Here is a 14,319-nt window from a genome sequence, read left to right as displayed (position 1 = left end):
GCAGGTTCACATCTATTTATAATAATAATCTAAGCATCACACAAAAAACTAAACACAAATCTAAAACATTTTAAGTTCTTTACACCAATATAAAATATTTATTGTCTGAAAGCATCTAGTCAGTTATTTCCACTAATGATTATTTATAGACCCCCAGGGCCCTACTCTGATTTTCTCATAGATTTTACAGATTTCATCACAAATTTTGCTACTTCTTTAGACAAAGCATTAATTGTTGGTGATTTTAATATTAATTTTGATAATCAGGAAGGCTCCTTAAGAGCAGCAGTTGTGTCAATTCTAGATTTAATTGGAATTAGTCAGAATGTTATAGGGCCCATTTATAGTGGTGGACACTGTCTTGATTTAATATTAACATTTAGATTCAATATAAAAAATATAGTCATAATTCCGCACTCTGAAGCTATTTCATTACTGTGTTAAGTGTACATTCACGTCAACTACAGCAGCAAGTTTTATCAATAATCTTCCGGAACTGTCGATATTAATTAGAACCCCGTCTGTCCCAGCAGAGTTTGACTGGGCCACTGAAAGCCTAGAATCAACGTTCCATTACACTCTAGATTATGTAGCTCCCCCTAAAACCAAAACGATCAGAGAGAAAAAATTTGCACAGTGGTATTATGGACATATGCGCACCTTAAAACAGACCACTCGGAAATTAGAATGTAAATGGCATCAAACCAAATTGTCAGTATTTCAAATAGCATGGAAGCATAATCCTAGATTTTTATTTTGCACGGTAGCAAAATTAACAGGAAATAAATGCACTGCACTAACGGGAAATAAAAGCACTGCACCAACACCATCAACGGGTAGCAATGATTTTATGAACTTTTTTAATAATAAAGTTGAAAACATCAGGCAAGAAATCTAGATGATTTATATAAAGCCATACTATTTTATAAATAACCGTCGACTGTAGACGGCAGGGAAAAGAGCAGTGTGGGAGAGTGGAGGTTCGGGGTTGGTACTTTAAATGTTGGTACTATGACGGGTAAAGGGAGAGAGATAGCTGATATGATGGAGAGGAGAAAGGTAGATAAGTTGTGTGTTCAGGAGACCAAGTGGAAAGGGAGTAAGGCCAGGAACATTGGAGGTGGTTTAAACTGTTCTATCATGGTGTGGATGGAAAGAAAAATGGTGTAGGGGTGATCCTGAAGGAAGAGTACAGTAAGAGTGTAGTGGAGGTGAAGAGAGTTTCTGATAGGGTGATGAACGTGAAGCTGGAAGTTGAAAGGATGATGATAAATGTTATCAGTGCCTATGCTCCACAATTTGGCTGTGAAATGGAGGAAAAGAAAAGATTCTTGAGTGACTTAGATAAAGTGGTAGATGGTGTACCTAGGAAAGAACGATTGGTGATTGGGGCAGACTTTAATGGGCATGTAGGTGAAGGGAACAGAGGTGATGAGGAGGTGATGGGTAGGTATGGCCTTAAGGAGAGGAATGTGGAAGGGCAGATGGTAGTAGATTTTGCTAAAAGGATGGAAATGGCAGTGGTGAACACTTATTTTAAGAAGAAGGAAGAGCATAGGGTGACGTATAAGAGTGGAGGCAGGTGCACATAGGTGGACTATGTTCGATGCAGGAGATGCAACCTGAAGGAGATTGAAGACTGTAAGGTGTTGGCAGGGGACATTGTAGCTAGACAGCATTGGATGGTGGTCTGTAGGATGGTTTTGGAGGCGAAGAAAAAGAGGAGGAGAGTGAGGACTGAAAGAAGAAAAAGATGGTGGAAACTGAAGGAGGAGGAAGAGTGTAGCGTGAGGTTCAGGGAAGAGGTCAGACAGGGGCTTGGTGGTGGTGAAGAGGTGTTGGGTGATTGGAAAACTACTGCAGGAATGATGAGCGAGGCAGCTAGAAAAGTACTTAGTGTGACATCTGGAAATAGAAAGGAAGACAAGGAGACGTGGTGGTGGAATGAGGAAGTGCAGGAGAGCATAAGGAGAAAGAGGTTGGCAGAACAGAAGTGGGATAGACAGGGTGATGAGAAAAGTAAGCAGGATGCGTATGCAGTACAAGAGATGCGGCAGCAGGTAAAGAAGGATGTGGTGAAAGCCAAGGAAAAGGCATATAAGGAGCTGTATGAGAGGTTGGACACTATGGAAGGAGAAAAGGATTTGTACCGATTGGCCAGACAGAGGGACCAAGCAGGGAAGGATGTACTGCAAGTAACTACAGGGAAATTAAGTTGATCAGTCACACCATGAAGTTATGGGAAAGAGTAGTGGAAGCCAGGCTGAGAGAAAAGGTGACCATCTGTAAGCAACAGTATGGTTTCATGCTGAGGAAAAAAAGAGCACCACAGATGCCTTATTTGCTTTGAGGATGTTGATGGGGAAGTATAGAGAAGGTCAGAAGGAGCTGCATTGTGTATTTGTGGATTTAAAGAAAGCGAACGACACAGGGGCGTAGATTACGCGGGGGACCACTTTTTATAAAAAGTTAATTCGTCCCCCTCACTTTTTTAGTGGATGAAAAAAAAAACAGGTAACACTACACATTTCGTCGCCCCACTTTTAAAATGATGGCTACGCCCCTGGTACGACAGAGTGCCAAGAGAGGAGTTGTGGTATTGTATGAGGAAGTCAGGTGTGTCAGAGAAGTATGTGAGGGTGGTGCAGGACATGTATGAGGACAGTGTGACAGCAGTGAAGTGTGCAGTAGGAACGACAGACTGGTTCATCGTGAAGGTTGGACTGCATCAAGGATTGGCCCTGGGCTCTTTCCTGTTTGTAGTGGTGATGGACAGGTTGACGGACGAGGTCAGACAGGTGTCTCCCTGGACTATGATGTTTGCGGATGATATTGTGATTTGTGGTGAGAGTAGTGAACAGGTTGAGAAGAGCCTGGAGGGGTGGAAGTACACGCTGGAGAGAATGGGAATGAAAGTCAGTAGGAGTAAGACAGAGTACATGTGTGTGAATGAGAGGGAGGGCAGTGGAGTGGTGCGGTTACAGGGAGAAGAGGTGGAGAATGTGGAGGAGTTCAGGTACCTGGGGTCAACAGTGCAAAGTAATGGAGAGTGTGTTAGAGAAGTAAAGAAAAGAGTGCAGGCAGGGTGGAGTGGGTGGAGAAGAGTGGCAGGAGTGATTTGTGATAGAATGGTATCTGCAAGAATCAAAGGGAAAGTGGTGGACTGTGGTGAGACCTGCGATGTTGTATGGATTAGAGACAGTGGCATTGAGTAAAAGACAAGAGGTGGAGCTGGAGGTAGCAGAGCTGAAGATGTTAAGGTTTTCGTTGGGAGTGACGAGGATGGACAAGATTAGAAATGAGTTTATTAGAGGGACAGCGCATGTAGGATGTTTTGGTGACGGAGGTGAGGGAGGCGAGATTGAGATGGTTTGGACATGTGCAGAGGAGGGACATGAATTATATTGGTAGAAGAATGCTGAGGATGGAGCCACCAGAAAGGAGGAAAAGAGGAAGGCCAAGGAGGAGGTTCATGGATGTGGTGAGAGAAAGACATGCAGGTAGTTGGTGTGAAAGAGGCAGATGTAGAGGACAGGGTGGTATGGAGACAGATGATCCGCTGTGGCGACCCCTAATGGGAGAAGATTTTCTATGAGGGTGGAGAAATCTGCTGATATAGCAGTACTACGAGATGTTCTATAATTTAGAAGGCTCTCCTTTCATGTTATTTGAAATACTGTTCATTTTGGTTGACACCACATGCATTCGGACAGTTATATCTGATATTTGTATTAAACATTTATATTTAAATGTCACCGTTTTTCCATGTATGGCACACCAGGCTAATAAACATAGTATGTACCAAACACCTAACCATCACACCCACGTGTGTGCCTTGCCCAAATTGTCGTCACCAAGTTGGAAGCACATAGTTGTATCGTATATCTTGATATGCTGTTATATGCTGAATATCTTGATATGCTTGATATGCTGCAGGAGCAGCGATGTTTCGATTTCTTTTTTGTTTTCTCGAAAATTTCGAGTTCGAAACTCGGAAATTTCCTGTCTCTCCCATTTCAGTATTTTTTTGTTTGGTTGTTTATTTGTTTTCTTTCTTTTTCTTTCTTTCTTTTTTTTTCTCCCCATAGTGGCCCTAATACGCCGTCGGAATAGTTTTCGGTGTTTACGTGACGTGAGAGTGAACAAGGGGAGGAGCAGAAGGGTGTTTTCACATTTTTACGTCGGGAGTCACAAAAGCGTCACTCAGTCGAAGTCCAAAGGGGATTCAGTAGGTTTACATATTGTTCGGCAAACGACTATAGGTTTTTATGATAAAAGTAACACTTTCTCAATAAAATAATGGTTCTAATAGTATATTAAAAGGCTTCTCCCTTAATGAGCCACTAAAACGACCAGTGTTTGGTTTCACTTTCGATCTCCGGCAAAATGGAAAACATTGGGTGAGTAGCACTTTTCTTTGTGCTTATATTATCCAATTTTCTTTATTCAATTATTTACATTGGGTTTTGAGGTAGTTTTTTTTCTTCCTTTTTGCTGTAAAAACCAGCGATTATTTGTTTATATAACGACTAAAATTATACTGCTGACTGTAGTGTAATTTGTATGAATGACCTCTGCATTATTTTTTGAATAAAACAATTGTTTACAAATACAAACAAACCCCCTCCGAGCATGCACACTCCGTTTTTGAAAAGGCAAGAAGTTTCCCAGTGATATTGTTGTATTGTTGTATTTTCAAAATTTCAGTTGCATATGTTCTGAATGCACTTTGTTTTTATGAAAGAACATATTTAATTTTACAACCTTTCAGCAGGCCAGAGGGCCTTTACATTATTATTTAATGTACACATGAGTGCATTTAAGTTAAACATTAAAGTTTGAACTTAAATTTATTTTATCCTGTGCATTGTTGCAATGTGCTATAAATAAATATTTTCATAATTTGCAATTGATTTATTCTTTGAAACTTTGATATTAATGTATGCAATTGAAATGCCTTGATTTTGGTAAGGTTAGTACACAGTCATAGCCATAAATGCAATGGTAATATTTGGCATAATTTCTTTCCTCTTTTTCGGTTTTCGGTTTTGGCCAAGACTTTTTATTTCGGTGCATCCCTAGTTGACACAACGCATCATTCGTCTCCATACCACCATGTCCTCTACATCTGCCCCTTTCAAACCAATTACCTTCATTTCTTCCCTCACCACATCCATGAACTTTCTCTTTGGCCTTCCTTTTTTCCTCCTTCCTGGTGGCTCCATCCTCAGAATTCTCCTACCAATATACCCCATGTCCCTCCTCTGCACATGTTCCAACCATCTTAATCAGGCCTCTCTTTGTTCCCCAACATGTCCTACATGCACTGTCCCTCTAATAAACTAATTTCTAATCTTGTCCATCCTCATCACTGTGAACCAACTATCAGTCAATTAAAGGATGAATCAATCATTATCGTTTATGGAATTCAGATTCTAATGAAACGCTCTTCATTTTATTCCCAAAAAGATTTACAGTACCACAAAAGATCCCAGAGGAATACATCAACAAAATCACTGAGGCAATCCAGTCTACAAAACTAGAGAATATCCCTCAACAGTTTATGACTTTGCTGAAAGTGTATGATCAATTCAAGCTGGATGTTGCTGTGACAGGAGATTCCGGCTCAGGAAAATCTACACTCATCAATGCTCTGCTTGGACTGGAAGCTGATGCTAAAGGTGCTGCACCAACAGGAGTTGTGGAGACCACAATGAAACCTGCAGTGTATCAACATCCAAATTGTTCCCAAGTGAGACTGTGGGATCTACCAGGAATGGGTACACCCTCTTTTACATCTAAGAGTTATGTAGAGACAATGAACTTCAACCTCTATGACATGTTTTTTGTAGTGATATCTGAACGATTTAGAGAAAACAACATGCTTCTGATTGATGAAATACATAAACAAAACAAGCCTTTTTATGTTATTAGAACAAAAGTAGACAGTGATCTGCGTGCACAAAGTAGAAAACATAACTTTACAGAAACTGGCGTTTTAAGTGAAATGAGGGATGAATGCTTAAAATATTTAGAAGAGAAAAACCTGCACCCCCATATCTTCTTAGTATCAGCCCATAACACACTCAACTATGAAATGCAGAAACTTATGGACACCTTTAAGAAAGAGGTTCCAGAACTAAAAAAAAAAGTTTTTGCTCTTTTCCTGGTGAATTTGTTCAGTGGAGATAGAAGAAAACAAAGGTGAGTATTTTTTATTTATTTATTTATTTTATTGCATTTAAGAAACAAAAAACCCACTTAAAGATTTAAAAATTATACGGCACATGCAAAATCTAGACAACTAATTCATTTCTTTTTGTCTCTCTCACACACACCTGCACACATCAGGACCATGAAGCTACATGCCCTGCAGAGTGGAAAAATCAATGATAAGGAGGTATTGGACCTAAAAGATTTCTGCAGATGTTTTGATGTTTCAAATGTAACTGACACACTGACAACTTCATTGGAGGCTCTAGATCACTTTCAGCTTGATGTGGCTATTTTAGGGGAGACAGGATCTGGAGTAACTACTCTTCTGAATTGTCTAATAAGACAACAGGATGATACCTTTTGTTCAGTACTTACTGAAATGCCAGCAACAAGTCCTCAGTACCCAAATGTCAGATTTTGGGCTGTGTCTGGTATCGAGAACATTATACTAAACTCATTGGAGAGTATGACAGAAACTTTGGACCATTTTGATTTCTATGTGCTTATTGTGACAGAGTGGAAGAAGGCACACCACATAGACCTTGCAAGAGTTGTTCAAAAGTTACGAAAGCAGTACACCTTTGTCCAGACAAAGACTGACTGTCATTTGCAAGCTCAAAAAGATTTGTGCTGTTCTGAGACTGAAATTCTGGATGGGCTTCGAGCCCAATGTGCTGAGGAACTTCAGAGGGCAGAAGTCGACAGTTCACAATTGTTCCTCGTAAACTGCTTAGATAGAAAAAAATTAGACTTTGTCGGTCTTGAGAGTGTATTGGGCTGTAACCTGGACACTATAAGGAGAAGTGCTTTTGCATATTATGTTGATAAAATTGTGAGAAACAGAAAGCAAGCACAGAGTAGTTGTCAGATACTCTAGCTGCTTGAATGCCTCAGATTTGTTTTAAATGACTGTGGACCTTTTGATAAAAGAAAAATGTGAAGTGAGGGAGAAACGCTTATGACTATCACTTAAATACTTAAAAGCATATGCTAAAATGCAGCATAGCAACAGAATGTCTCTTCAATTACAATACCACTGTTAATTGATCATAAACTGTAACTTATCCTGTAGTTTTGAACTTCTTACAACCTACATCTGTGACACTACAAACTATCTCATATCACAGTAACTGGGTTTGCAAGTTACACTTATAATCAGACATATCTCTTAGAAAAATAGAGACTAATAAGTCATTAAAGGAAGTGCTGCTTACCATTTCCAGGTTGTCCTGCTGTAGTTGCATATCCATGACCACATGTCCACAATTATTGTGTTGTTGTTTTCATGAAGCACCTTTTATCACTTTGATTGTTTGATTTGTTCAAGGTTTTTATTCCACCAAAGTGTACAATACAATGCAAGCAGTGTCTGCCTACTGTTGTTTCTTTTGTTGTCGCTGATCTTGATGATAATGATTATTGTGATTATCATTGTAAATATAATTAGATACTTATTTTTATTAAATAAATATCTGTCAGTGGGTATGATTCCAGTGTTTCCAGTTCAATCCTGAGCCCTGGTTGCAGCAACAATATTAATGTTATTAACCAGCAAGTAATAACAGCAAGTTATTTCAAAATTAATAATATGACAATGTCTTATTAATAAAAATTATTATAGCTAATATTAATGGCTAATAAAAACGAACATCATACATTATGAGGAATACTTTTACAATGTATGTAAACTGACAACTCACTCCATGTAATCGCATTATAACACTGGCGCTTTAAGGTTTCAGTGAGTCAAGATCGCGGCGGAGAGGAAATCTCGCGAGAGCACCGGGGAAGTCTCGCTTAGGTGAGGGTACTATATAGTTTGTGTATTTGGGAGCTATAAGTGATATAAACTCCATTAAACGCCAAAAATCGGATAAATATTCACTTGTATTAGAGCAGTATTCTATAGGGGAGTAGTATACAGAGGCTAGTGTTTGTGAGTTGCAGCGATTGATGAGGATTGATTTAGAGTTTGTTCGTGTCTCAAGTTTACTGATAATTACAGAGAGTAAGTGTTGTATTTGCCTACTTCATTATATAATGTTATGAAAATCATATTGTTTAAACAGTGGGGAAAGTATTTGTTGTGTAATATTACAGTAATGCTTTTTCCTGTTAAATTCAGAGGGGAGAAATAAAACAGTAGGCCCTCTTTAAGAGGGGGATTTATTGAATTTATATTATATTTATATTATATTTATATTGAAGTATACATTTGTATTTTGTACATTTATGCAAGTATTGTAAAAGTTGTTACTTGTTACTTGGATTTGGGTGCAATCAATTGTGTTTCAAATCTAATAATTGTGTTTCAAAACTAATGCGATAACAGTTCAGTGATCATTTGAATGATGAATGTGGGCTGAATATGTGCAACTGCCCAAGTTTAATTTTCAGGGGTGTAAAGGCCACTAGATTTATTATTATTATTATTATTATTATTATTATTATTATTATTATTAATTTATTATTATTTGCTGTCCCTGAATACCATATTGATTGTTTTATTTATTGTATTGTACTTTTGTAACTTTTATAGAAACCAATTCTTATTTATTTTAGTTTTGAACATTTTGTTTGTCTTACTTTGTAACCAAACACATCTTTAACTGTGTGTGTCTGTGTGTATATTAGGGGTGGCACGGTACATGGAAAAACACCCAAACCGTTCGGTTCGCTTGTCTCGATTCGGTTCGTGTGTGCGTCGCACGGTTCGACGCATGCGCAATGTAGCCCTATGCTCAGTTTCACCTCAGACAATTTCGCGTGAACATACATATAGACAGTAAAATTTGAGTAAGGAGTGCTGCAAGTAGAGGAGATAATGAAGGCTGCCCGGAGTTGGCGGATGCGCCCGCCGTCGTTTAAATCCGGTGTGTGGGAACATCTTGGATTTCATGTTACTTATGATGACAATGGAAATAAAACAGTAGATAGAACTGTGACTGTGTGCAAGCATTGAGCAAAATGCATTCAATATGCTAATGGCAACACTTCTAATAAGACAGTTCATTTGAGAAGACATCACGCCATTGTGTCGATAAGCACAAACAGGAGAGAGCCGGTTAGGAAACAACTTCTACTGTCCGCAGCATTTAAGCAACCTCTCAGTGATCAGTCGGACAGGACACTGAACTGTGGGTTTTGTGAACCGTGCCACCCCTAGTGTGTGTGTGTGTGTGTGTGTGTGTGTGTGTGTGTGTGTGTGTGTGTGTATATATATATATATATAATGTATGTGTGTGTGTGTGTGTGTGTGTGTGTGTGTATATACTGTATGTATGTGTGTGTATATATATATATATATATATATATATATATATATATATATATATACACAGTGGAACCCGTTATGTCGATGTCCGAGGTAACCGATGATCGAGATAAACGAAAATCAAAATGGCGGCAATATATTAACGTGCTTGAAATTTCTTTATGTACACGATGTGCGTTAACAAATGAGAATGTGCATGCACGTGTTTTTGAAGGGATTTTTTACACAACAGCGTTGCTGCGATTAGTTTGATGAAGTCATGCTATAAAAATGTACATACATGTTTGTTAACTGTCAGGAATCCACCTGCCACGCCCCCTTCGGCCCCCTTCAGCGTGTCAGGTTCTTTCTCGGCCGCTTTCTCTGAAGCTCTCGGCTTCAATCGCGCACATATGGCGCTCGTTTAGCATCATCACCAGCTCCTATTTAAACTTCCACACTCTCACCGTCCGTTATTGTTGGTATATGTTGGTTCACGGCGGTCGTTGTTATCGCGCATGCGTATCCCGGTACGTGTCTTCCCACCGGCACTCTCTCAACGGCTGCTCTTTTCTTCCCAAAGCGCACCGCGGATTCCCCCCGATCCTGCCGGTGTTCATTCTATGCTTTTGCTCATCCCACGTTCGCGTTCGCCTCCCGTTCATCGCATAACATTTAACAACAAAAGGCATATGTGCACTAACAGCAGAGATTCACCAGTATACAATACAACACCTGTAGCAGCTGTAAGACTTGATTTTTGAAGGCAAATTTTTCGTGCTCGAGATATTAGGGTTCGGCGACATAAAAAAAGTCGACATAACCGATAAAAAATGCTTAGAAAAAGCGAGAATTTGGCGGTTCCACTTCAAAAACGTCAACTTAATAGGGTTGTCGAGGTAACCGAGGGCGAGATAACCGGGTTCCACTGTATGTATGTATGCATGTATGTATGTATGTGTGTGTGTGTGTGTGTGTGTGTGTGTGTGTGTGTGTGTGTGTGTGTATATATATATATATATATATATACACACACACATGTCGTACATGTCGACATGTCGATGTCGTAGGGGGTGGCCAAAAAGCATCGAGGTAACCGATGATCGAGATAAACGAAAACAAAATGGCGGCAGTATATTAACGTGCTTGAAATTCCTTTATGTACATGATGTGGGTTAATAAATGAGAATGTGCATGCACGTGTTTTTGGAGGGTTTTTTACACAACAGCGTTGCCGCGATTTGTTTTGATGAAGGCATGCTATAAAAATGTACATACGTTTGTTAACAACAAAAGGCATAAGTGCACCTACTAACAGCAGAGATTCACCAGTATACAATACAAACCACCGTCCATTCTCCATACAAACCTTTATTATATTCTCCAACATTATAAACACACAGATCGGTCAAAAAAAAAAAAAAAAACAGCGGCTGCACCGTGTCGTCTCACATTCAGTCCACATGTGGAAAGAAAAGAAGAAAAAAAAACAGTAACTAAGTTTCTGAAAACTTATGACCATCAGGCTGAAGTAATCCGCACAAACACACAAAGCAAAGTGTCCGAAAAAACTTACGTCCGCGATGCCGAGGGGGAGATAAGCCGAGCGAGAGAGAGAGAGAGAGAGAGAGAGTTTGTAAATGGAAAAATAGGGAAATAAAAAAATACCGCGACCGGCGGCACGGCGCGAAGCCGGAAAAAAAACCCGGAAGATCCAAAACCGAACCCGAAACTAAAAACGAGGGACAGAAAAGTCTCAAGCGTGAACGGCCGAAGGGGGCGTGGCAGGTGCTTTCTCGGCCGCTTTCTCTGAAGCTCCCGGCTTTAACTCCTTACCGAGAGAGCCGTGCTCCTTACCGGGCGCGCGCGTCGCTTCTTACCGAGAGAGCCGTGTTCCTTCCTTACCCACGCGCTCGGTAAGGAGTTGAAGCCGGGAGCGCCGCGCTCCCGTTCATCGCATAACATTTTAACAAAAAAAATGCATAAATGCAGCATTCTGATGTAGGTGTTGTTTTTATCCAGGTGGCTGAAGGCTGAATGAAGAGCTGTGGAAACTGCATCCTCTGTCGACCTGTTTAGGCAAACTGGTGTGGGTCCAGTGTAGGTGGCAGGCCCACTGTGAGGTGATTTCAGAATCAGTTAATCAAAGCACTTCATAAAACAAGGGCAGCTGAATTCTGCAGCTGAGTGCTTAGGCTCTGGTATGATGGTTGTAGTCTTCAGGCATGTAGGAGCCATGGCTTGGGCCATTGACAGAAAATGTCAGTGAAAGACCTGTGTTGGTTGTCTAGCGCATTCTCTGAGCACACGTCCCGATATGCCATCTGGACCAGCTGCTTTGCATGGATCCACTTTGCTAAATGCTCCATAGACATCTGTTGTGGAGAGTAATAGTGGACTGTGAACAATAGAAGAGTTTTGTTTTATGTTTTGCATTTCTTCCCCATGACTGTACAGACTTGACTTTTGTTGAGTAATCGGATGAGAAGTACTTTTAATTTATTAAAAAGCAATACTAAATAAGAGAGGGAAAATAAGACGGTCTCCTAAACTGAACAAGTAATTAGTTTTTCTTGCTTTCTTTTTTTCTAATATGTAAACGCAAAGATTTCAAACAAACTCCTTTCACGTTGTCATTATGGGGATTTCTTTGTAGAATTCTGAGTAAAAAAATTAATTTAATTTCTGAATTAAGCACTCTTTTCTCAGACTCCCCTTTACAGACTAAAATCCTTGTGTACCAGCTGAAAGCAGCAGGAAAACAGATGACTGAGGACAAAAGAGGTAACTATAAAAGAAGATGGAACGTTTTTTTTTTTTTCTTTCTTTTGAGGGATTAATCTCTGTAATTTGTCCTCTTAAATTGTTTATCTAGCTATCTGCACTACTACTAAATGTTTTGGCAGAAATGTGCCTCCAATAGTACTGTGCTTGTGCCCTGTGAATATGGTGAGGTGATAAAGTTTCAAGGAGACCAAAGAGACATTTGCCATATTTTCCTTGAAGTGAACATTTATTTCCATTTGTGATTGTTTAAAAAATAAAGGAAAAGCAATAGCTGCAAACTATAATAGAATAAATGTATTGTATGTTTACACAAGTGTATTAATGTTCCTCTTTTTTATTGTCTCCATTTCCAAACAGATTAACATTCAAATGAAGGTCCATGGCATTTAAAACCTTTGGCTTTCCATTGGATTGAGGCCACAGTGTTTTCTAAGATCACTGATTTGAATTGTATGATTACTATTTGGCCATATGAAAGCATGATCTACACTACTCCGCAATAATAACCACTGACAAGTGAATCTAAATAACATTGATTATGAAAGTGGCAACTGTCAAAGAGTGTGATTATTAGACAGCAAATTCTCAAAAGCAAAATTCCAAATTTGAAAAAAAAAAAAAATAATTCTCAAAACCAGAGTGTTGAAAGCAGGAAAAATGGGCAAGCGTAAAGACCTGAGTGACTTTGACAAAGGCCAGATTGTGATGGCTAGACGACTGGGTCAGAGTATTTCCAGAACAGCAGCTCTTGTGGGGTGTTCCCGGTCTGTAGTGGTGAGTACTTACCAAAAGTGGTCCAGGGAAGGACAACCAGTGAACCGACGACATGGTCATGGACGTCCAAGGCTTATCGATGCATGTGGGGAGCGAAAACTAGCCCATCTGGTCCAGTCCCACAGAAGAGCTACTTTAGCACAAATTGCTGAAAAAATTAATGCTGATTATGATAGAAAGGTGTCAGAACACACAGTGCATCGTAGCTTGCTGCGTATGGGGCTGCGTAGAGACAGACCAGTCAGAGTGTCATTGACTTTGGAAAAGTGGAAGAAGGTGGAAAGACTGATAACTGTCTTGAATGCTCTTCACTTGTAAATAGTCCTTCCTACTGTCCAGGGTGTCCCAAACGTCTCTATAGTGACCTATGTATATCAGCACAATTTCAATTGTTCCTTTATCAGTGCATGTTTGTGGAAGACCACTTCTTAGTTGCTCTTCAACACCTCCAGTCTTTTTTTTTTTTTTTAAGTTTCGCATCGGTGTTGCATGCTAAATGCATTCTTATAGGCTGTCTGGTAAAAAAAAAAAACCTATATATATATAGACAGACAGACTTGGGACACTGTAAAATGATCAGTTTTAACTGCTGGGCTTTATAAACATTCCTAGGTTGATGAACAGCAGCAATTGCTATCTCTGCAGTGAGTCACACATTGATGATTAGCTAATCTTGTTTACTCCATATGTAACACCTGTCTGCTGATTTCTCTCCTAATGGTTGTGGAGGTAGGAAGGGTGTACTTATTTTCCCAACTGTGTTTATTTCCCTTTTATTTAAATTCTTCTTATTTTTTATATTAAAAAGAGTACATAAATAAAAGTCTGCATATTAAAATCTGCTTTTGTCACCTAAGGGTATTTGTTTATAGATGTTCGTGAGGACTACCCATTTACTATTTTGGTCTTGATAAATAAAACTGAAGTCTGGTGTATATATTTTATTAAAGTATATAAAACAAAATTCCCAAAATGCCTGCATTTTTTTTTTTGTGGCTTACTACATACTATGTACGTTTTTCTTTTGTAGTGGATAAGAAACTGGATTATCTATAGCCTGCCTATCCTCAAATAGTATGAAAATACTTGGTTAAACCAAGAAAAATGGGATACTTGGCACATTTCTGCATGAATAAACAAATCATTAGATTTGACATGTTTCTATGTGAGTGCTGATTTTCTCCCTCTTTCCATATAGTGTACTAATGGTGGTCTGGTCTGTTGGTGATGTATACATTAATGTTCAATTTGCTATGGAAATGTAAATGCAAGGAGGTTCCAGTCTTTTG

General features: G+C 39.3%; 1 protein-coding gene across 4 annotated transcripts; it reads left to right on the top strand.

Moving 5' to 3' along the window:
- Positions 1-4,135: 4,135 nt before the first annotated feature.
- irgq1 (immunity-related GTPase family, q1) lies at positions 4,136-12,564 on the top strand. 4 transcript variants are annotated; one of them, XM_046846847.1, is made up of 6 exons: positions 4,136-4,400; positions 5,470-6,204; positions 6,352-8,224; positions 11,492-11,592; positions 12,179-12,253; positions 12,345-12,564. In XM_046846847.1, exons 1-3 carry the CDS (start codon positions 4,387-4,389, stop codon positions 7,091-7,093), a joined length of 1,491 nt encoding a protein of 496 aa, XP_046702803.1. In that variant the 5' UTR covers positions 4,136-4,386; the 3' UTR covers positions 7,094-8,224; positions 11,492-11,592; positions 12,179-12,253; positions 12,345-12,564. The 4 variants fall into 4 exon arrangements, with proteins under 4 accessions (XP_046702803.1, XP_046702802.1, XP_046702805.1 ...); XM_046846846.1 differs by having other exon boundaries at positions 11,492-12,028; XM_046846849.1 differs by lacking the exon at positions 11,492-11,592 and having other exon boundaries at positions 6,352-8,017.
- The last annotated feature ends 1,755 nt before the right edge of the window (positions 12,565-14,319 follow it).

Source organism: Silurus meridionalis, chromosome 4, assembly GCF_014805685.1.
Source record: "Silurus meridionalis isolate SWU-2019-XX chromosome 4, ASM1480568v1, whole genome shotgun sequence".
Taxonomy (NCBI): domain Eukaryota; kingdom Metazoa; phylum Chordata; class Actinopteri; order Siluriformes; family Siluridae; genus Silurus; species Silurus meridionalis.
Note: the sequence above shows the minus strand (reverse complement) of the source record. Positions and strands in the feature narration are given on the sequence as shown.